Source organism: Grampus griseus (genome assembly GCF_964374135.1).
Source record: "Grampus griseus genome assembly, chromosome: 6".
NCBI lineage: Eukaryota > Metazoa > Chordata > Mammalia > Artiodactyla > Delphinidae > Grampus > Grampus griseus.
In genome coordinates, this window is record NC_139000.1 from 87,495,766 (window position 1) to 87,519,015 (window position 23,250).

At 38.1% G+C, this 23,250-nt stretch overlaps 1 protein-coding gene across 1 annotated transcript; it reads right to left on the bottom strand.

Moving 5' to 3' along the window:
• Positions 1 to 1,122: 1,122 nt before the first annotated feature.
• Positions 1,123 to 22,570, bottom strand: FAM240B (family with sequence similarity 240 member B). Its single transcript, XM_082656609.1, has 3 exons — positions 22,549 to 22,570; positions 18,956 to 19,101; positions 1,123 to 1,753 (listed from the first exon to the last, which is right to left on the bottom strand). The coding sequence occupies exons 2-3, from the start codon at positions 19,096 to 19,098 to the stop codon at positions 1,660 to 1,662; spliced, it is 237 nt and encodes a 78-aa protein (XP_082512735.1). The 5' UTR covers positions 19,099 to 19,101; positions 22,549 to 22,570; the 3' UTR covers positions 1,123 to 1,659.
• Positions 22,571 to 23,250: the final 680 nt, after the last annotated feature.

The window sequence follows — 23,250 nt, forward strand, 5'->3', positions numbered from 1 at the left end:
GATCAAATTTATGCACTTATATAAAATTATATACATATGTATGTATAGACAAAATCTGAAAAAATTAAAAATGCAAACCTAATCTGTTCATTTCTCTACCTAAAATCTGTCAATGGCTTCCTAATCCCCTGTGGATCAATGCAGGATCTTTAGCTTGGGCCCCAGAGGCCCCTGCTCATGTCTCCACCCTCCTATAAAACAGCTGCCCTCCTCATTCTGTGTCACAGACACGTTTCCTGGTTCTTCACCTCCCAGGACCCCCAGGCCCCCTCCACTCTGCAGCCCTCCTGCTCCTCTTTAGTTCTTCACACATGCTGTTTCTTTTCTTCTGCATGACTCTTACTCATTTTTATGTCTCAGCTTAAACATCAGTTTCTCAGGGGGCTTTCGCTGACTCTCAGATGTGGTTATGTATCCTGATATCTATTCCCATGGTTCTCTGTCCTTACTAAAATTCTATTTTATTATTAGCTTCTTTTCCCAAACTTTGCTCAGATTTTCCCAGCTGTAATTTACTGCTTAGTTGTTACATCTGAATTGGATAAGAGCCTATAGCAAAGACCTGAACATTGTACCCTGGATCTCATAACTGTGGGGATGTGGAATCACCTCTCCAACCCTGTTGCCACCCTGTGGACCTCTCAGCCATAAGGATCTCTTTTAATTTTATAGGGACAGCAGTTTATGCCACCACATAGCATCTGTGAGTGCTGTGATACCCTCCCCAGGATTGTCTGTGTCATTCTCTGGGTCCCTCTGGCCATCTGTGCTCCTTGGCTGCCTCAGGCTTCCCACTCTGCTCCTGTCCCCTGTGAGGAATCCCTGGGTAGAGGAGAAGAGAAGCCCTAGTTCCTGTGATTGTCAGAGTCCCTCCTGATCTGTGACCATGATCATGCTCTGGGCCTGAGAGGAGGCTGCGGTGAAAGTGACTTTAAATTCCAAAACATTCTAAAGACAGCTTGGAGCTGACACTTGCTATAGCAGCAGAGAACTAACCACGACAGGCGTGAGGGGTTAACACAGGGCACACACCAGGGAGGGCACGACAACCAAGTTTATTAAGCATTATTTTGCTTTCACTGCATGTTTCTAATTAAATATTTATTTTTAAAAAATCCAATTTATATGAAGAGAAAATAATTTAGTTCAGTTCATTTTCAAACCATAATGTTAAAAAATTATTCTTTTCATAATAACAGCTTTCTTTCTGTAAGCAGTAGCATTTCTGTCTTCACAAAAAAGGGAGAACAGGAAAACAGATTGTATGACTATGTTTTTCCAGAAGATCTAGGTAAGCCAGTTTCCCAACAAGGTCATTGCCCCTGGTAAGCTTGGATAAAATAACAAGACTTTTTACATGAGAAGAAAATGTGGAAATAAATTACATTACATGTTAACTCAAAGAGATTTTTATATTAGATAACCCGAGCTTCTTATCCCTTTGGAGGTCATCCTGTCCTCTGTGGCAGGGAGGATTGAGTTGGATAAAGACTCTCATTAGCACTGGGGGAGGTTTCACATGTAAATCCCCTCACAAATGCGAGAGCAAATAGAGAGTGTCCTGCTTAGTAAGTCAACATAATTTGGGTGCTAGTTTTTTCTCTTAGAAAAGTGCCCTTGGTGGCTTGTTATCTTTGAAGTGGATGAGGCAGGAAGCTCTCAGCCCACAGTGTTTGCCTGCTTTTCCTTCCCATCAGGATTGTCCAACATCCCCAGCCTTTTCTCCAGTCTCTGCTTCCATTCTTCTCTGAGCCTGAGGAGGGGAAACAATATACGTGGTTAGTGCATTTGTCTAGACATCTGCTGGTCCAGAGAAGTTTTTTGTTTTTTGGGTTTTTTTCCTTCTGAAGAATATTTTTTAAGAGAAATAAGTGGCTTTTACAAATTAATGAAGAAAAAAATCAGTAGAGTAATGAGCAGTCTATGAATATGTAGTTTTCTCCAAAATTTATTCCTTCCTACATTGGTATGCGGATTCAGAGTAATATCAATCAAAATCCCAGCAGGACTTTTCTGTAGCTATCAACAAGCTGATTCTAAATTTTATATGGAAAGGCAAAAGAAGTCAATTAGCCAAAACAATTTTAAAGTAGAAGAAAGATGGGAGACTCATACTACATGATTTTGAGGCTTAATGTAAAGCTACCATCATCAAGACAGTGTAGCATTGGTGAAGGAAGAAACAGATCAATGGGACAGAATGGTGTGGAAATAAACATACACAAATATAGCCAATTGATTTTTGACAAAGTACAAAGGCAGCTCAATGGAGGAAGGATAGTATTTTTTTTCAATAAATGATGCTGGAACATTATATATCCATATTAAAAAATGGCCTTTGATCCACACTCCACATCTTATACAAAATTAACTAAAAATGGATCATAGACATGAATGTAAAATGTAAGACCAAAGCTTCAAGAAAAAAGCCACAAAATAATATCTTCATGACCTTGGGATAAGGAAAAAATTCTTATATACATTACAAAAAGCATGATTCATAAAAGAATAAAAAATTTGGGACTTCATCAAAATTAAAACAATTTGTTCTGTGAAAGATACTGTAAAGAGAATAAAAGACAAGCCACAAACAGGGAGAAAATATTTGCAAGTCACATATCTGATAAGGGATTTATTTCCAGAATATATATAGTTTCAAACTCAATGATAAGAAAATAATATAATGAGGAAAATATTTGAACAGACAGTTTCCTAAAGAAGTAATATGGGTGGCAAATAAACACGTAAAAGATGCTCAACATAATTAGGAAAATGCAAATTAAAACAACAGTGAGGTACCAAAACAAACAAAAAAAACCAAAACCAACTCTTTCCCCCTACCCCCCCTGGCAAAACCAAAATCCAACCCCCACCCCCCAAACCAAAAAACCCTCACAACAAAACTCAAACCAAGTGCTGGCCAGGATGCTGACTAACTGGAACTCTTTTACATGCTATTAAAATGCAAAACGGTGCAGTCAGTTTGTAAAACAGTTTGGCAGTTTCTTATACAGTTAACCATACACTTACCCTATGACCCAGTAATTTCAATCCTATTTGCTCAAGAGAAATAGAAATTTATCTTCACACAGAAATCTATATGTGAATGTTTACAGCACTTTTATTTATAGTCACCCAAGACTGGAAACAACCTAAATGTCCTTCAATGGGGAGTGGATCACCAAATTGTGATACATCCCTACCACAGAAAAGTACTCAGCAATGAGAAGGAATGGATGTACACAATTGATACACACAACAAGAAGAAAAATCCCAAGTACATTGTGCTAAGTGAAGAGAGCCAGACACAAAAGACTACATACTGTATAATTCATTTATGACATTCTGGAAAAGGCAAAACTGTAGGGATGAAGTACAGATCAGTCGTTGCTATGGACTGGAAATTGGGAGAGGAGTTGACCACAAAGGAGAAGCTTAAGGGAATTTTTCAGAGTGATGGAACTATTCTATATCTTGACTGTAGTGATTACATGACTCTGAGCATTTGTCAAACTCATAGATCTGTACACAAAAAGAAAAGAAATGCATGGTGCTTATAAATCAATTAAGAAAAAGAAAGTCTATAATCAAACAGGCAGAGGCTATACAAAGGCAGTTTCTGAAGAAGAAATCCAGCTAGTTCCTATGCATATGAAAAGATCTCAACCAAACCTGTAATTAATTAAATTCATTTTAAAACAGTGAGATGCCATTTTCACCGGTCAGATTAACAATGATTAAGAGTCTGACAACACACAGTGTGAGTGACTGGGAATTGGCATTCCCATACTTAGAGTGGAAGTTTAAAACAACCTCTTTGCAAGACAAGGAGGCAATAGCTATCAAAATTTACAACACTCATCTTTTGACATATCTTCATTTCTATGAACTTATCCCATAATGCTTATCCATGTATGAATAATGTATGTACAAGTACTCTTATTACAACATTGTAAAGCCACAAAATGAAAAACAACCTAAATGTCCTTCAGTGTGATTGTTTAAATTAATTGTCACATCATTATTGTGGAAAACATTAAAGAAGTACTCAAAGTGCCAATATAGAAAAACTTCCAAGATAGCATAAGTTAAAAAAGGAAGGTACATATTAATACTATGTATAAAATAGATAACTAATGAGAACCTACTGTATAGCACAGGGAACTCTACTCAGTGCTCTGTGGTGACCTAAATGAGAAAGAAATCCAAAAAAAGGGGATATATGTATATGTATAGCTGATTCACTCTGCTGCACAGTATAAACTAAAACAATATTGTAAAGAAACTATACTCCAATAAAAAATTTTTTAAAAATTAAAAAAGGAAAGTGCAGAATATTGAAGATTGTGTAGATCCTATTTTGCATAAAAATACAGCACACTTATTTATTTGCTTAGAAAAACTAAAGTTTTGGAGAGATATATGTGAGAAACTGTTGATGTCAGTTTTCTCTGGAGAGCAGGTCTAGGAGACTAAGTGTGAAGGACACTAGTATTAAAAAGTATACACTTGGGGAGACCTTCAAGATGGCAGAGTAGTAAGATGTGGAGATCACCTTCCTCCCCACAGATACATCAGAAATACATCTACATGTGGAACAACTCCTACAGAACACCCACTGAATGCTGGCAGAAGACCTCAGACTACCCAAAAGGCAAGAAACTCCCCCACGTACCTGGGTAGGGCAAAAGAAAAAAGAAAAAACAGAGACAAAAGAATAGGGATGGGACCTGCACATCTGGGAGGAAGTGGTGAAGGAGGAAAAGTTTCCACACACTAGGAAGCCCCTTCACAGGTGGAGACGGGGTGTGGCAGGGGGCGGGGGAAGCTTCGGAGCCACAGAGCAGAGCGCAGCAACAGGGGTGCAGAGGGCAAAGTGGAAAGATTCCCACACAGAGGATCACTGCCAACCAGGACTCACCAGCCTCAGAGGCTTGTCTGCTCACCCTCCGGGGTGGGCAGGAGCTGGGAGCTGAGGCTCAGGCTTCAGAGGCAGACTCCAGGGAGAGGACTGGGGTTGCCTGTGTGAACACAACCTGAAGGGGGCTAGTGTGCCACAGCTAGCCGGGAGGGAGTCCGGGAAAAACTCTGGACCTGCCTAAGAGGCAAGAGATTGTTTCAGGGTGCGCAAGGAGAGGGGATTCAAAGCATCGCCTAAATGAGCTCCAGAGACGGGTGTGAGCCACGGCTATCAGCACAACACCAGAGATGGGCATGAAACACTAAGGCTACTGCGGCAGCCACCAAGGAGCCTGTGTGCAAGTACAGGTCACTATCCACACCTCCCCTCACAGGAGACTGTGCAGCCCACCACTGCCAGGGTCCTGTGATCCAGGGACAAATTCCCTGGGACAACACACGGTGCACCTCAGGCTGTTGCAATGTTACGCTGGCCTATGCTGCCACCGGCTCACCCCGCATTCCGTACCCCGACCTCCCCCAGCCTGAGTGAGCCAGAATCCACAAATCAGCTGCTCCTTTAAACCCATCCTGTCTGGGTGGGAACAGACGCCCTCAGGAGACTTACGCGCACAGGTGGGGCCAAATCCAAAGCGGAACCCCAGGAGCTGTGCGAACAAAGAAGAGAAAGGGAAATCTCTCCCAGCAGCCTCAGGAGCAGTGGATTAAATCCCCACAATCAACTTGATGTACCTGCATCTGTGGAATACCTGAATAGACAACAAATCATCCCAAAATTGAGGCGGTGGACTTTGGGAGCAAGAGTAGACTTGAGGTTTGCTGTATGCAACAGACTGGTTTCTGGTTTTATGTTTATCTTAGTTTAGTAGTTAGAGTTTATTATCATTGCTAGATTTGTTTATTGATTTGGTTGCTCTCTTTCTTTTTTTTAAAAAAAAATATATATATTTTTTCCTTTTTCTCTTTTTCTGAGTGTGTATGGGTATGCTTCTTTGTGTGATTTTGTCTGTATAGCTTTGCTTTTAGCATTTGTCTTAGGGTTCTGTCTGTTTTTCTGTTTTTTTTTTTTTAATATAGTTTTTTTAATGCTTGTTATCTATGGTGGATTTGTTTTTTGGTTTGGTTGTTCTCTCTTTCTTCTTTTATAATCACTTTCTAATTTTTTAAAATTTAATACTTTAAAAATTTTTTAATAATTTTCTTTCTTTTTCTTTCTTTTTTCTCTCTTTCTTTTTTTCTCCCATTTATTCTGAGCCATGTGACTGACAGGGTCTTGGTGCTCCGGCTGGGTGTCAGGCCTGTGCCTCTGAGGTGGGAGAGCCAAGTTCAGGACATTGGTCAACCAGAGACCTCCCAGCTCCATGTAATATCAAACAGTGAAAGCTCTTCCAGAGATCTCCTTCTCAACGCTAAGACACAGCACCACTGAATAACCAGCAAGCTACAGTGCTGGACACCCTATGCCAAACAACTAGCAAGACAGGAACACAACCCCACCCATTAGCAGAGAGGCTGCCTAAAATCATAATAAGGTTACAGACATCCCAAAACACACCACCGGACATGGTTCTGCCCACCAGAAAAACAAGATCCAGCCTTATCCACCAGAACACAGGCACCAGTTCCCTCCACTAGGGAGCCTACACAACCCACTGAACCAACAGCCACTGGGGGCAGACACCAAAAACAAGGGAACTACGAACCTGCAGCCTGCAAAAAGGAGACCCCGAACACAGTAAGATAAGAAAAATGAGAAGACAGAAAAACACAGAGCAGATGAAGAAACAAGATAAACACCGACCAGACCTAACAAATAAAGAGGAAATAGGCAGTCTACCTGAAAAAGAATTCAGAATAATGATAGTAAAGATGATCTAAAATCTTGGAAATAGAATGGAGAAAATACAAGAAATGTTTAACAAGGACCTAGAAGAACTAAAGAGTAAACAAACCTTGATTAACAACACAATAAATGAAATTAAAACTTCTCTAGAAGGAATCAATAGCAGAATAACTGAGTCAGAAGAACAGATAAGTGACCTGGAAGATACAATAGCGGAAATAACTACTGCAGAGCAGAATAAAGAAAAAAGAATGAAAAGAACTGAGGACAGTCTCAGAGACCTCTGGGACAATATTAAACTCACCAACATTCTATTTATAGGGGTTCCAGAAGAAGAAGAGAAAAAGAAAGGGACTGAGAAAATATTTGAAGAGATTATAGTTGAAAATGTCCATAATATGGGAAAGGAAAGAGTCAATCAAGTCCAGGAAGTGCAGAGAGTCCCATACAGGACAAATCCAAGGAGAATCATGCCAGGACAAATATAAATCAAACTATCAAAAATTAAATACAAAGAAAAAATATTAAAAGCAGCAAGGGAAAAACAACAACTAACATACAAGGGAATCCCCATAAGGTTAACAGCTGATCTCTCAGCAGAAACTCTGCAAGCCAGAAGGAAATTGCAAGACATATTTAAAGTGATGAAAGGGAAAAACCAACAACCAAGATTACCCAGCAAGGATCTCATTCAGATTCAACAGAGAAATTAAAACCTTTACATACAACAAAAGCTAAGAGAATTCAGCACCACTGAACCAGCTTTACAACAAATGCTAAAGGAACTTCTCTAGGCAGGAAACACAAGAGAAGGAAAAGACCTACAATAACAAACCCAAATAATTAAAAAAATCATAACAGGAACATACATATTGATAATTACCTTAAATGTAAATGGATTAAATGCTCCCACAAAAAGACATAGGCTGGCTGAATGGATACAAAAACAAGACCCATATATATGTTGTCTACAAGAGAAACACTTCAGGCCTAGGGACACATACAGACTGAAAGTGAGGGGATGGAAAAAGATATTCCATGCAAATAGAAATCAAAAGAAAGCTGGAGTAGAAATTCTCATATCAGGTAAAATAGACTGTAAAATAAAGACTATTAAGGGAGACAAAGAAGAACACTACATAATGATCAAGGGGTCAATCCGAGAAGAAGATATAACAATTGTAAATATTTATGCACCCAACATAGGAGCACCTCAATACATAAGGCAAATGCTAACAGCCATAAAACGGGAAATCGACAGTAACACAATCATAGTAGGGGACTTTAACACCCCACTTTCACCAATGGACAGATCATCCAAACTGAAAATAAATCAGAAAACCCAAGCTTTAAATGATGCATTAAACAAGATGTACTTAATTGATATTTATAGGACATTCCATCCAAAAACAACAGAATACACTTTCTTCTCAAGTGCTCATGGAACATTCTCCAGGATAGATCATATCTTGGGTCACAAATCAAGCCTTGGTAAATTTAAGAAAATTGAAATCATATCAAGTTATCTTTTCTGACCACAACACCCTGAGACTACATAACAATTACAGGAAAAAAATCTGTAAAATATACGAACATATGGAGGCTAAACAACACATTACTAAATAACCAAGAGCTCACTGAAGAAATCAAAGAGGAAATCAAAAAATACCTAGAAACAAATGACAATGAAAACACAATGACCCAAAACCTATGGGATGCAGCAAAAACAGTTCTAAGAGGGAAGTTTATAGCAATATAATCCTATCTCAAAAAAAAAAACCCATCTCAAATAAACAACCTAACCTTACACCTAAACAATTAGAGAAAGAAGAACAACAACAACAACAAAAAATTAGCAGAAGGAAAGAAATCATAAAGATCAGATCAGAAATAAATGAAAAAGAAATGAAGGAAACAATAGCAAAGATCAATATAACTAAAAGCTGGTTCTTTGAAAAGGTAAAATTGATAAACCATTAGCCAGACTCATCAAGAAAAAAAGGGAGAAGACTCAAATCAATAGAATTACAAATGAAAAGGGAGAAGTTACAACACACACTGCAGAAATACAAAGGATCATGAGAGATTACTACAAGTAACTATATGCCAATAAAATGGACAACCTGGAAGAAATCTACAAATTCTTAGAAAAGCACAACCTTCCGAGACTGAACCAGGAAGAAATAGAAAACATAGACCAATCACAAACACTGATATTGGGACTGTGATTAAAAAACTTCCAACAAATAAAAGCCCAGAACCAGATGGCTTCACAGATGAATTCTATCATACATTTAGAGAAGAGCTAACATCTATCCTTCTTAAACTCTTCCAAAATACAGCAGAGGGAGGAACACTCCCAAACTCATTCTACGAGGCCACCATCACCCTGATACCAAAACCAGACAAAGATGTCACAAGGAAAGAAAACTACAGGCCAATGTCACTGATGAATGTAGATGCAAAAATCCTCAACAAAATACTAGCAAACAGAATCCAATAGCACATTAAAAGGATCGTACACCCTGATCAAGTCGGGTTTATCCCAGGAATGCAAGGATTCTTCAATATACGCAAATCAATCAATGTGATAAACCATATTAACAAATTGAAGGAGAAAAATCATATCATCATCTCAATTGATGCAGAAAAAGCTTTCAACAAAATTAAACACCCATTTATGACAAAAACACTCCAGAATGTAGGCATAGAGGGAACTTACCTCAACATAATAAAGGCCATATATGACAAACCTGCAGACTACATCGTTCTCAATGGTGAAAAACTGAAACCATTTCCTCTACGATAAGAAAGAGAAAAGGTTATCCTCTCTCACCACTATTATTCAACATAGTTTGGACGTTTTAGCCACAGCCATCAGAGAAGAAAAAGGAATTCAAATCGGAAAAGAAGAAGTAAAGCTGTCACTGTTTGCAGATGACATGATACTATACATAGAGAATCCGAAAGTTGCAACCAGAAAACTACTAGAGCTAATCAATGAATTTGGTAAAGTAGCAGGATACAAAATTAATGTACAGAAATCTCTTGCATTCCTATACACTAATGATGAAAAATAAGAAAGAGAAATTAAGTAAACACTCCCATTTACCATTGCAACAAAAAGAATAAATTAACTAGGAATAAACCTACCTAAGGAGACAAAAGACCTGAATGCAGAAAACTATAAGACACTGATGAAAGAAATTAAAGATGACACAAACAGTTGGTAAGATATACTACGTTCTTAGATTGGCGGAATCAATATTGTCAAAATGACTATACTACGCAAAGCAATTTACAGATTCAATGCAATCCCTATCAAACTACTAATGGTATTTTTCACAGAACTAGAACAAAAAATTTCACAATTTGTATGGAAACACAAAAAACCCCAAATAGCCAAAGCAATCTTGAGAAAGAAAAACGGAGCTGGAGCAATCAGGCTCCCAGATTTCAGACTATACTACCAAGTTACAGTAATCAAGATAGTATGGTACCAGCACAAAAACAGAAATATAGATCAATGGAATAGGATAGAAAGCCCAGAGATAAACCCATGCACATATGGTCACCTCATTTTTGATACAGGAGGCAAGAATATACAATGGAGAAAAGACAGCCTCTTCAATAAGTGGGGCTGGGAAAACTAGACAGCTATATGTAAAAGAATGAAATTAGCATACTCCCTAACAGCATACCCCAAAATAAACTCAAAATGGATTAAAGACCTAAATGTAAGGCCAGACACTATAAAACTCTTAGAGGAAAACACAGGAAAAACACTCTATGACATAAATCACAGCAAGATTCTTTTTGACTCACCTCCTAGAGAAATGGAAATAAAAACAAAAATAAATAAATGGGACCTAATGAAACTTAAGAGCTTTTGCACAGTAAAGGAAACCATAAACAAGATGAAAAGACAACCCTCAGAATGGGAGAAAATATTTGCAAATGAAGCAACTGACAAAGGATTAATCTCCAAAATTTACAAGCAGCTCATGCAGCTCAATAACAAAAATACAAACAACCCAATCCAAAAACGGGTAGAAGACCTAAATAGACATTTCTCCAAAGAAGATATACAGACTGCCAACAAACACATGAAAGGATGCTCAACATCACTAATCATAGAGAAATTCAAAACAAAACTACAATGAGGTATCACCTCACACCAGTCAGAATGGCCATCATCAAAAAATCTGCAAGCAATAAATGCTGGAGAGGGTGTGGAGAAAAGGGAACCCTCTTGCACTGTTAGTGGGAATGTAAATTGATACAGCCACTATGGAGAACAGTATGGAGGTTCCTTAAAAAACTAAAACTACCATATGACCCAGCAATCCCACTACTGGGCATATACCCTGAGAAAACCATAATTCAAGAAGAGTCATGTACCCAATGTTCATTGCAGCTCTATTTACAATAGCCAGGACATAGAAGCAACCTAAGTGTCCATTGACAAATGAATGAATAAAGAAGATGTGGCACATATATACAATGGAATATTACTCAGCCACAAAAAGAAACAAAACTGAGTTATTTGTAGTGAGGTAGATGGACTTGGGAGTCTCTCATACAGAGAGAAGTAAGTCAGAAAGAGAATAATAAATACCATATGCTAACATGTATATATGGAATCTGAAGAAAAATGGTTCTGAAGATTCTAGGGGTAGGACAGGTATAAAGACACAGACCTAGAGAATGGCCTTAGGACACGGGGAAGTGGAAGGGTAAGCTGGGACGAAGAGAGAGTGGCATGAACTTAAATATACTCCCATATGTAAAATAGATAGCTACTGGGAAGCAGCCGCATAGCACAGGGAGATCAGCTTGGTGCTTTGCCATGACCTAGAGAGGTGGGATAGGGAGGGTGGGAGGGAGACACAAGAAGGAGGAGATACGGGGATATATGTTTATGTATAGCTGATTCACTTTGTTATAAAGCAGAAACTAACACACCATGGTAAAGCAATTATACTCCAATAAAGATGTTAAAAAAATATGCTTGGTTAGTTTCTTAAGTTGGATAAATCATTTTATTCATTTAATAGGGCTGCCATAACAAAATACCAGGCTGATTGGCTTAAACAACAGACAATTATTGTCTCAGTTTTGGAGGGTGATAGTTCAAGATCAAGGTGTTAACAGGTTTGATTTCTCCCAAGGCCTCTCTCCTTTACATGCAGATGTCCTTCTTGCTCCATCCTCATGTGGCCTTTCCTCTGTGTTTGTGCATCCCTGGTGTCTCTTTGTGTATCATAACCTCTTCTTCTTATAAGGACAACAGTTACTTGGATCGGGTCCCACCCTAAAAGCTCTCACTTTAACTGTCACTTGTTTTAAAGGCCCTATCTCCAAATACAGTCAGATTCTAAGGTGCTGGTGGTTAGGACTTCCCACATGAATCTGGGGGGACACAATTCATAACAATGCTAAAGCAATGCATGATTATTATGGATAAATTAGAATACACAATAATGAATAAAGAAAAATTGGATTCAACCTTAATTGTTTACTCTTGTAAATAACCCTAAAATGAGTATGATAATAATTAATACTCTTTCCATATACCAGTCTACTTTCCTTGAAAAGATCCCCAGAGGTGAATAACTAGAGGGTATAAATATTTTGAAAGCTGTAGGCACCTATTATCAAACTGACTCCAAGAAACTTCTTACGTAAAACTCTGCTCAATTATGGGCCCAAGAAAGAATGGAAAGAATTTGGAATGTTGGCCTGTTGTTTGGTGGTGATGTTGCTTAAGCACATTAGCGACCAAGGATTAAAAGTTGAAATACTGAGAGAATAGGGACATGGGGGGATATCATCCTCATTCTACCTCAACTTTAAATAGAATGAATGACATAGAAATATAGTTTGCCGGTTTGAAAGGGAAGATAAAACATGTAACTGCTGCTCTCCCATTAGTGGACATAGGTCCATGCACATTTTTCTTAAAAAGTGATGATTTATTGAGATTATATGACCTTGTATTGAGATCCACCTATTAGTAATTTTAATAATTATATTCCTTCATTATGGTTATTAAGTAATCATCTTGTTATTTGTTAATCATCTTGTTATCCCACCTCTCCAACCTGGGAAATATCCAAGCTCACAAGCTCCCGTTGTTAAGCATCTCTGAAAGGCTCTGTAAATAAATCTGCCTCCAAATGTACATGACTTTTGTCACCTGGGGTCTTTTAAAGCTCAGTAATAACGGTTGCTGCCTGTATGTTTCATTGAACTGTAGGGGCATAATATAATGTGAATTCATCATTAATTAAAGGGGCTTTAACTTTTCCTTGGTGTGGTGGGTATGAAAATGTGTTACTCAGAGATCCTGCTGGCCAATTGCCTGTTTTTGTAAATAAAGTTTTATCAGAACACAGCCCTGCCCATTTGTGACTATTGTCTGTGACTGCTTTCATACAATGGCAGGATTGAGTAGTTGCAACATAGAGCACAAAGCCCAAAATATTTACTACTTTGTCCTTTATAGGAAATATTTGCCGCCCCCTCATCTAGATTTAAGAAAGTGATGGAGAAAAATCTTAATAATGCAGATTAAACTTAGAAGTGTGCCCTGTCTTCTATAACTATTATGTTGTGAATGGCAGAAAAAGAATGTGGAAAAGCTCTTCCGGCACTAGAAAACTATAATCCTTAACAATCTGACTTTGCTGAATTGTATAGTAATTAAACATTTATTCGTTGTCTGATTTTGTCCTATCATGGCTGAATTGCAACCATATGTTGGCTATAGAGACAGAAGGTTGGCAAAAACCAATAGAAGGATGCTGTGAGAATCAGTTGGATATATGAAATGTGTAATAAAGAGCATTGCATGTTTTATTCTTATTTGTAAAGTATATGTCACACATCTTTATAAAAGTAAAATTCATAATAAAATTATGTACATATATATGTGTATACATTTTTTCCACAGAGAGACAGTCATTAAATGTTTACCAGCACACCATAACTTGCTTCCCATTTTTCTCTCACAGGTGCTTTCCCCAATAAATCTCACACCCATCTAATTTCATCTTGCCCTCTGCTTCTTGGAGGAACCAAATTAACACATTTGGAATGATGAATTTATTCTAGGAACAGAATTTACGAATCTGGGGTTTATGACACATTTATTCACTTTTTGTATTATCTGTATCACCATTTATTGCCAGATGGATGATAGATGCCACTATCTACCTAGTTCCCATTAAATCCTATTTTATGAGTATTTAGACTGTTTCCTGCCCCTTTCTGGTCAATATCTTTCATCACTGTGTTGCTTCCCTTTATCTTTGTGCTCTCAGTAAGCTGGTGAATATAAGTGTATATATGGATCTTTTCTTCTATAGTAAGGAAGGTCAATATGAGAAAGATAATGCTTAAAAATTGGTATGCAGAGTCAGATACAGCAGAGGGGCAATAAAACTGACATTAAACTTGAAGAGAACATTTTTTTCCTTAAGTCTAGAAATACTGACCTCACTTTTCAAATGGAGACCAAATGATATTTACTATTTATTGTTCTAGATTCATCTGATTAGTGGAGGAGTTGTAATTAATATCTAGGAACACAGATTCTGCTTGATAAGTATGGGATTTGACTAGAAAGGAGGACTTTTTTTAAGAACCATAAGCCAGAATCACAAACCAGAATCACAATGTCCTTACTAAGAACCACAGAAGATCAACTGGGCACATAATTAGTTTTTTTTTTTTTTTCTATCATGTGCTTGCTAGGCCCTAAAGATATGTGCCAGTTTGGGTCCTCCAAGAAGCAGATTCAAAGGAATCAACCATGAAAAATAAAGCAGGGGTTGGGGGAAGAAACAGAAATGGTAAGGGATAGCCTTCAGATTAGCATGCTGGTCTAACACCTGTGAAAGGAGAGTGAGAAGTAAGGAATGATTGGGTAGGAATAGGCCCGAACCACAGCATAGTTCTGAGAAAGCTTAGCTGAGCTGATGAGGAGTCCCTGGGTAAAAGTTTCCCAGTAGAGGAGTTCTGTCACACAGGAATTTACCAGGACTAGCTACCCCTGCCATGCTCAGTCATTGGCTAGAGCAGTCAGGGGTAAATGTGGCCTCAGCTCAAATAAAATGGCAGATCCAGAAAGGCAGCACCTAGGGCTCTTAGTCAACTTTCTCCCCATTGCAAGTTTAGAGCACCTCTGTGGCTACCTCAATATGTAAAGAAGAGCAGTAAAATAATAATCCTTGTCATCAAGGAATTTATAATTTACTGAGTCCTTGATCTCCCAATTTAGATTTCACACTATAATCATAATCTCTGTGCTTTTGTTTTAATATGAAAGGTCAGATGATGCTTTTGCTGCCCCTATTCCTGTGTAATAATGAACATGCCTTTACAGTGGTTTTTCCATAGTGGGGAGAGATGGGCCTGATCCTGGTTCCCTTTGACCTTCAGCTCACCAGCTGGATCTGGTCACGGGGCAGCTCAGCATACTGCTCTGAACAACTCAGTTTACCAGCCATATACCTCACCCCCTCAGTTTGAATGAAAAAACTAACTAAAATTTTTCTTACTGGTTATTTTTCGTAGACTAAATCTTATAAAAAGTTTGAAATGATGATTTCATCTGGCTTGGAGATTATGAGTTGGATATTTTGTTACCTGCTTCTGAAAGCATCCTGATTGACATAACTGATAAGTAGGAATCAAAGCAGAGGGAGGTGAGTGGTCTTGGGGTGAGGCCTGATAAACTCCTCTCCTCACTTAGACACTCTGAGCTCTGCTAAATTCTGAAGAGGTATTTTGAAGATCATACTTCTTTCATTAAAACATTATTATTTTCATATAAGCATTGTACATTTAGTTATAGTTACAGGCTGGTTATTTAGGCTTAGGTGTTCATATAATTTATCATCTAAATTGAGATACTTTGGAAATAAAAGGGAGCACAATTCATAATTATAACAAATCGATATACATACACCTGGACTGTCCCAACACACCAGGAGATTTGTTCATTGTACCTACAGTACACTTGACTTCTCTCAAATTGCCTCAATGAGTTATTTGCAAACAGACTTCAACTTCTCCAGGGGACTGACGCCTGCTGTGCTGCTTCTTTCTGCTTTCTTTCAGACTCAGAGAGAGTAAGAGGGTTTCTAGTTCTGAGGCCACCCACTTTGGCTTGTGATCTCACCTCCAGGGCTTCTTCCACACACATGTGTTCCTAGGGTAAATGGATTCTCTGCAGCTCTGGTTGCATTCCTCTCAGTCAGTGAACCCGTAGGCATGTGCTAATGAGCATGTCCATGGTGAAACACCTGTTTCCACTCTACTCAGCTCTGGCACAAGGCCTTGCCGGTTAGCCCAGCTGAGGAACATAAGGCATTATTGGCTCTGTTCTACTATCAGCAAAGGCGTTGGTGGAAAATTTTGAGGTTTTTTTTTTGAGGTTTTTGTCTTCTACTGTTTATTTAGAACATTTCTGGATTGCACAGTGGCTTGAAATTGCCACTTTTATAATTGGAGGGTAAAATAACAAAAGGTGTCAGTGTTATGTGTGTGTCTCAGGTTATGCACTTACATATAAGCATTTTGGAAAGCCATAGCCTTAGGGGAAATAGGGACCCAAGGTTTTATGCCATTCATTGGTCTGGTCAAGTGTATCCTGGAAGATAATTATTCTAGGACAATATTTCAAACTGTTTGCTTACATAAGCAATATTTAAGCAAATATTCTGACATTCTGGTTTTGGTTTAAAAATATTTATATTCTTTCTGTGCAACTTGGTTCATCTGGGATATATGTGGCTGTATTTTTTGTTTTGTTTTCGTTTTTTAACAAAAATAATAACAAAACCACTATGTTGTCATTCATTGTTTACCAAATTAAGAAGGCTTTTTGAGTTTTATATTCATAGTTGATAGGGGGCAACAGCTCTGGTAAGTGAGACTCAAGAACAGAGGAGGAGACCATAGAAACTGCCTCTCCTCCCCCAGCCTCTGCTGATTTTCCTCTTCTCTGAGCAAGGCAGCAGCTCTGTCTCCATCTTCAAACGTTTATTTGGGAGAGACAATGCTAAAATGTTTCATGAAGCACATTTTGAAGATTTATTCTCTTGGCTATAGAAGGAAGAGAAAACTGCTCCAAACTCTGAAGGGAGTCTTTTTAGGGGGCACATTAGAACCTGGATAATTAATTCATTTGTTCTATGGGCCATTTGCAAATGGTTGCTTTTTTGAATAACTTTTTTCCTAATTATAATATGGTAGTGTCATTTTAGAAACTTTGGAAAAAATAGAAGAACACATGCACACAAAATTTGCCATTCCACCAGTCAAAAATAACCCTCTTAATATTTTAGAGTATTTTCTTCTAATCTTTCCCTATACATATGGATAAACTGCATCTATACATTAAAAAAGTCAGATCATATTGCAAATTTTGCTCTTAATCCCACACCCCAGGGCTTCTGGAAAGGAAGATGCAGTACAGGGCTCATGTGGGGATCTGGCTCCCAGTGGGCTTGTGCGCCAGGACTAGGGGAGGAAGATGGCAGGGACCATACAACTGACTCTTCTTGCTCCCCTGGACTCTTCAGGACTGGGTGCTCTAACATGTAACTCTTTTAGCATTTAGAAAAACCTGGTTTTTCTTGCTGGACAACCAGGAACGTAACTGGAATAATGGTAGAGCTCTTCTCTGGATATAGAGAGAGGCTATTTCCCCTCAGGAGCTGAAGAAAAGTTTTTAGAAGTTAATGTTGGTGCAACACCTGTGAATTACACATGTTTGTAGCTCAGCATACTCAGAAACATGGAAGCACATGCCTTGCTGTCCAGCAGAACACACAGATGCGATTCCACTTATAAGTGGGCATCTCAGCAAATAGACAGCCTGGCTGGGCTGTTCCCATTTTAGGGACAGAGAACCCAGACAGTCCCTGAAAAGTTGAGCTGATCTGTCTGCTCCAGGGCACTACATGTGTGAGGGCAGGTGCTGGCCCTTTTAGTCAGAGCAATGTTGACACTTGTGACACATGTCTTCTCACGTAAATAAATGTTCCCCTCTCAGCAGACTTCTTTGACTAGAACAAGTTCAACTGCCAGTAAGAGGAAGATCACATTATTCTTCCCCCAAGAAACTTAATATGTATCATCTCAGATGTGGGATCTTTCACACTTATACACATCTGTTGACCTAACCCTGAAATTTAGTGTATCCTCGTGTGCTGAGGATTGCAACAGAGGCAGGGTGAGGAAGAGATTTTTTCAGTTCATTAAGATATAAATAACAGAAACTCATTTTTGTTTACACCAAGAAAAAGCTTGTTCATATCTATAAGTCATTGGTTCTCAATGAGGGGCAACTTTGCCCTCCAGAGGACATTTGGCAATGTCAGGAGATATTTTTGGTTGTCACAATGTGGCAGGGGAGTACTAGCAGCATCTAATGTTTTGAGGGATGCTGCTAAACATCTTACAAAGCATAGGACAGCTGCCTTAGTAACAAAGAATTATAAGACCCTAAATGTCAGTTGTGCTGAGGTTGAGAAACTCTGATACAGATGGTAGCAAGACTAAATGAGTAGATGAATTAATCATGTCTTTAATTTTCTATATTTTATGATATTTTGACATCTTAAAAAGCTTTCTGGCTGCCCTTGACAGGGCTAGCCTTCTTCTGCATGTCAACCAATCCTGAGTCTGTGGCCCTAAGCACCTCCTTATCTAACTCTCATAGATAAAGCCATATTTTCCCTGCCCTATATCATCCCAAGATCAGGCCAGGCACCAGACAACTAGAGACCATCCCTAAATCCCACAACCCTCAGGAATTATTCAAACTAGCCAATCCTAAACTGTTTACTCTGCCTTTCCTTGGAAACCCTGATAAAGGCTCTGGCTTAGACTTTCCCTCTGCTTTCATCTTCTGCCACGTGGCCAAAACCTGGTGCTTATCCTGTGGTCCTGAGTGGCATGCAGTGATACTCTCTCTGAAAGCTGTGTATATAATAAATGTCTTCCTTCTAAGCCTCATTCTCCTTTTGTCTGTGGCTACACCGACTTGACCATACCACCTCCAATATTTGCATTATTAGAACAGTAGGTAATGAAAACAATTCAGTTTCCCCATCTTCACATCTGGTATGTTTCTGGGGAAATCTACCTTAAAAAATAGTGAAGAAACAATCCACATACTTTCTCAGGGCACTTCTTCCCTGACGATCTTCCTCCAGTTCCCGGTAACCAGTCTGTTTGCTAATTTCTTTCTCCCAGAAGCTTTTGAGCTCATGACAAGTTTCACAGCAGAAGACTTCTCGACGTATGTATTGATTGTTCATCCTCTGAAAATAAAAGAAAAAACAAACCCAAGTACTTCAAATAAAGCCAGTCTAATTTTGGAGTGATGAAAAATGAGTTTGAATCCATACACTGCCAGTTACACTTTTTGTGCCTGTAGACAAATCACAGTCACTATGATTTTGTTTGTCAACTGCAAATAGGGATAATAATGGTTAATGTCAGAATATACTGTGAAAAATTTTGAAATGAGCAAAAATACAAAGGATGTCTGATAACCCTTCCAGATTATTTGCTTCTACAAGGGCCTGCCCCTTTCATGCCTTTGAGCTATTTTACAACTCTGTAAATTATAGAAAAAGTATAGTAATGCAAATGATTTTTGAACATAGAGATTCAAATATATTTTGTCCAGTGGGATGTGATTGATATAGCTGTGAATATCAACCAATTTTCATCTACTTATAAATTCATTTTAATATTCTTGTCTATATATGTGTTTTTTAATTCTCCTTGAATCAGTTGTAGTATCTTACTAGTTTTCTTATTAATTATAGTAAGTTAAGTAAAATATTTGATACAAGTTCAGTTTATATTTGTATGAGAGTCATGGTTTTAACTTAAAAAATTATCCTTTAACAATTACTTCACAGCTTTGTGTGTGTGTGTGTGTAGAAAGAGATGGTGTATGCAAAGCTCTAAACACAACGCAAGGCAAATAACAGGCACACAGAAAATGTTATGTTCTTTCCATCCTTCCTCACATAATAACATCTACCATTTATTGAGCATATAATGTGCAATAGGCTTTTCTTACACACTGTCCCATTTGATCCTCACTACAACTCTGTGAGATGGGTGATTCTGAATTCATGGTTCAGATGAGGAAACTGAGAGACAGAATTTGCTTATAGCCTCATAACTGAGCATGAAAGAGCAGAAATTTGGATCTAGGTCTGTCCATCTTCAAAGTGGATGCCCTCTATTCTATCAATCCTCATCACAAGAAATGGTGACTGTATTTGGAAGTATACATGTTTACTACTAAAAAACATTTACTTTTTACTTAAACATTGCCCGTTTTCCAGACCTTAGTGGCTCTGGTGGGCAGGTAGATGAAAAGGACTGCAAAACAAATCCTTTTCTGCCTGCTGGTGAGTGCCTGCTCAGAGAAGAGCTTTGTCCCTGGCTGGAGATTGGAAAGGACCTGGACCTTCACTCCCTTGCTACAGAATCCCAGTGATCCCATTCAAACTGGATTGTCTGGGGGGGCAGCCCAGAGGATTGGGGGTGAGAGAGAAGTTTAGAAAAGCTTTCAGGGAATAAATAACCCATTTATTATTTCATATTTATAATATAGAATGGTAATTCTATATTATAGAATTATAATATTTTATGCTATAGAATATGCAATTTATAATATAGAATTATTTATAATACAGAACATAGAATATTTTATTTATATTATATTTATAATAACAGACTGACACCTGTGCCAGAGGTGGCAAGACCTTCCCACTTGTAGAGATATATAAATGTCCTAAAGTAGGAAGAAACTTTGTTTTCTGGAACTGAAGGCAACTTTGAGTATTCTGTAAAGATTTAAAAAAAATCCACTCCTATTTTTCCTCCTATACCCATCTTCTATTCATCTGGTCATTTCTGTAGCCACAACTGACTTGGGCAAAACTGCCAGAAGCGTGTGGGAGGGCACTGTACCCTGGGGCTCTCCAGGTTCTCTCTGAGCCTGAGCTCTGAAGAGTGGAGCAGGGCCCGTCCTGCAGCCTGATAGGAGCACATGTTCTCTCCTGTATGCACATTATTTCCCATTTATTTTCTGTCCTTGGCTAATGGATTCAGCACACAGATTTCTAATAAATTCCTAGTCACTTGACATTGAAAGAATTGCTAACATTGAATCTATAGTCATTTTCACAATATTGATTCTTCCAATCAAAGAACATGGTATATTTCTCCATCCATGTATTTCATCTTTGATTTCTTTCATCAGTGTTTTATAGTTTTCTGAGTACAAGTCTTTTGCCTCCTTAGGTAGGTTTATTCCTAGGTATTTTATTATTTCTGTTGCAATGGTAAATGGGATTGTTTCCTTAATTTCTCTTTATGATTTTTTTGTTGTTAGTGTATAGGAATGCAAGAGATTTCTGTGCATTAATTTTGTATCCTGCAACCTCACCAAATTCATTGATTAGATCTTGTAGTTTTCTGGTAGCTTCTTTAGGATTTTCTACGTATAGTATCATGTCATCTGCAAACAGTGACAGTTTTACTTCTTCTTTTCCAATTTGGATTCCTTTTATTTCTTTTTCTTCTTTGATTTCCATGGCTAGGACTTCCAAAACTATGTTGAATAAGAGTGGCAAGAGTGGATTCAATGCAATCCCTATAAAATTACCAATGGCATTCTTCACAGAATTAGAACAAAAAATTTTACAATTTGTATTGAAACACAAAAGACTCCAAATAGCCAAAGCAATCCTGAGAAAGAAAAATGGTGTTGGAGGAATCAGCCTCCCTCAAGTCAAACTATACTACAAAGCCACAGTAATCAAGACAGTATGGTACTGGCACAAAAACAGAAATATAGATCGATGATGCAGGATAGAAAGTCCAGAGATAACCCACGCACATATGGTCACCTAATCTAAGACAAAGCAGGCAAGAATATACAATGGAGAAAAGACAGCCTCTTCATAAGTGGTGCTGGGAAAACTGGACAACTACATGTAAAGAATGAAATTAGAACACTACCTAACACCATACATGAAAGTAAACTCAAAATGGATTAAAGACCTAAATATAAGACTGGACACTATAAAACTCTTAGAGGAAAACATAGGAAAAACACTCTTTGACATAAACCACAGCAAGATCTTTTTTAACCCACCTCCTAGAGTAATGAAAATAAAAACAAAAATAAACAAATGGGACCTAATGAAACTTAAAAGCTTTTGTACAGCAAAGGAAACCATAAACAAGACGAAAAGACAACCTTCAGAATGGGAGAAAATATTTGCAAAAGAAGCAACAGACAAAGGGTCAATTTCCAAAATATACAAACAGCTCATGGAGCTCAATATCAAAAAAACAGACAATGCAAATGAAAAATGGCTGGAAAACCTAAATAGACCTTTCACCAAAGAAAACATACAGATGGCCAAGAGGCACATGAAAAGATGTTCAACGTCACTAATTATTAGAGAAATGCAAATCAAAACTACAATGAGGTATCACCTCACACCAGTCAGAATGGCCATCATCAAAAAATCTACAAAAAATTAATGCTGGAGAGGGTGTGGAGAAAAGGGAACCCTTTTGCACTGTTGGTGGGAATTTAAATTGATACAGCCACTGTGGAGAACAGTTTGGAGGTTCCTTAAAAAATTAAAAATAGAACTACCATATGGCCCACCAATCCCACTACTGTGCATATACCCTGAGAAAACCATAATTCAAAAAGACGCACTTACCCCAATATTCACTGCAGCAGTCTTTACAATAGCCAGGACATGGAAACAACCTAAATGTCCAACAACAGATGAATGGATAAAGAAGATGTGATACCTATATACAATGGAATATAACTCAGCCATAGAAAGGAAATAATTGGATCATTTGTAGAGACGTGGATGGACCTCGAGTCTGTCACACAGAGTGAAGTAAGCCAGAAAGAGAAAAACAAATATCGTATATTAAGGCATATATGTAGAATCTAGAAAAATGGTACAGATGAACCTATTTGCAGGGCAGGAATAGAGATGCAGACATAGAGAACGGACACGTGGACACAGGGTGGGAAGGGGAGGGTGGGACGAATTGGGAGATTAAGATTGACATATATACACTACCATGTGTGAAATAGATAGCTAGCGGGAACATGCTATAAAGCACAGGAAGCTCAGCTCGGTGCTCTCTGATGACCTAGATGGGTGGGATGGGGGGTGGAGTGGGAGGGAGGTCCAAGAGGGAGGGGATATAGGTATACATATAGCTGATTCACTTCATTGTACAGCAGAAACTAACACAATATTGTAATGCAATTATACTCCAATTAAAAAAAGAGCTGTTAACAAAAGCATATGTCAGACTTTAAAAAGTATGTATCATATTTAAAATTTTATTTCATAGAACTAGAGTCTAGGATGTGTGCAATTAGGTTTCCTGTGAATTTC

Coding starts and splice junctions, on each gene's coding strand:
- FAM240B (XM_082656609.1), bottom strand. CDS start 19,098: ATGAACAATCAATACATACGTCGAGAAGTCTTCTGCTGTGAAACTTGT. Junction 1,754..18,955: donor GGAAGAAGTGCCCTGAGAAA/GTATGTGGATTG, acceptor TCCCCTCCTCAG/GCTCAGAGAAGAATGGAAGC.